The sequence below is a fragment of the Bison bison genome, unplaced genomic scaffold (genome assembly GCF_000754665.1).
Source record: "Bison bison bison isolate TAMUID 2011002044 unplaced genomic scaffold, Bison_UMD1.0 scf7180017864035, whole genome shotgun sequence".
NCBI classification, from domain to species: Eukaryota; Metazoa; Chordata; class Mammalia; order Artiodactyla; family Bovidae; genus Bison; species Bison bison.
In genome coordinates, this window is record NW_011494607.1 from 8839222 (window position 1) to 8839945 (window position 724).

Genomic DNA, 724 nt, shown 5'->3' on the forward strand with positions numbered 1-724 from the left:
TTCAGCATCTCTGTTAATCTCGCAGTTGACTGTTGCCAACGTGGGTCCTGTTTCCGCATCAGGCAACCAGAGGGCAGCTGCGTTTCTGGAGCTGGGGACGGGAAGGTCAGGTCTGATGGGATCAGGTCCCGCGCTGCTCGGGAAAGCAGCCCCTGGAGGCACTCTGGGTCTTCCAGGTAGGGGGCGTGTCCAAGAGCAGGCCCAACAGCCGGGCAGCACTGGAGGAGCCAGGAGAGCTGCTCTAGCAGGACTTGGGTCTGCATAGCCAGGTGCTGTAGCCTCTCTGTCCACTGCTGCACCCCATCCTGAGGAGGGAAGGCCACGGGGTAGACGGGCGGCCCTGTCAGCCTGCCGTCCATCTCTTGCACACAACTGAGGAGGTTCCTGCGCAGAGAAACAAACCCAGGGGAAAAACACATGGCACCTTCAACTGTGTCACCGAGCCGTCTGTTAACAGTAAATTCATTGATTTCTGGATGAAGTATGGGCTCTTCCATATAATCAAGAAGAGATGCTCCCCCAGAGGAGTAAAAGGTCTGATCATATGCCTTCCAAAGTACTTAAACACAGCCTTTGGTGTTTAAACACACCCTTCAGAGTAGCAGAATGGGAACTCACTGCTTATCGTCTGCCACTGACAGGCCTCTCATACCTAACACAGTCACAGCAACACAGTGACTTCAGTCACTATTTTCTAAAATAAAAAATCTAGTAAATGTTGTAT

General features: G+C 52.8%; 1 protein-coding gene across 1 annotated transcript in view; it reads right to left on the reverse strand.

Moving 5' to 3' along the window:
- The window catches only part of MDN1 (MDN1, midasin homolog (yeast)), a 140340-nt gene that overhangs the window by 28396 nt on the left and 111220 nt on the right, over nucleotides 1-724 (reverse strand). The window contains exon 80 of the mRNA XM_010834709.1: nucleotides 10-384. Coding sequence (XP_010833011.1) covers nucleotides 10-384 — 375 coding nt within the window. The remainder of the gene's footprint in view (nucleotides 1-9; nucleotides 385-724) is intronic.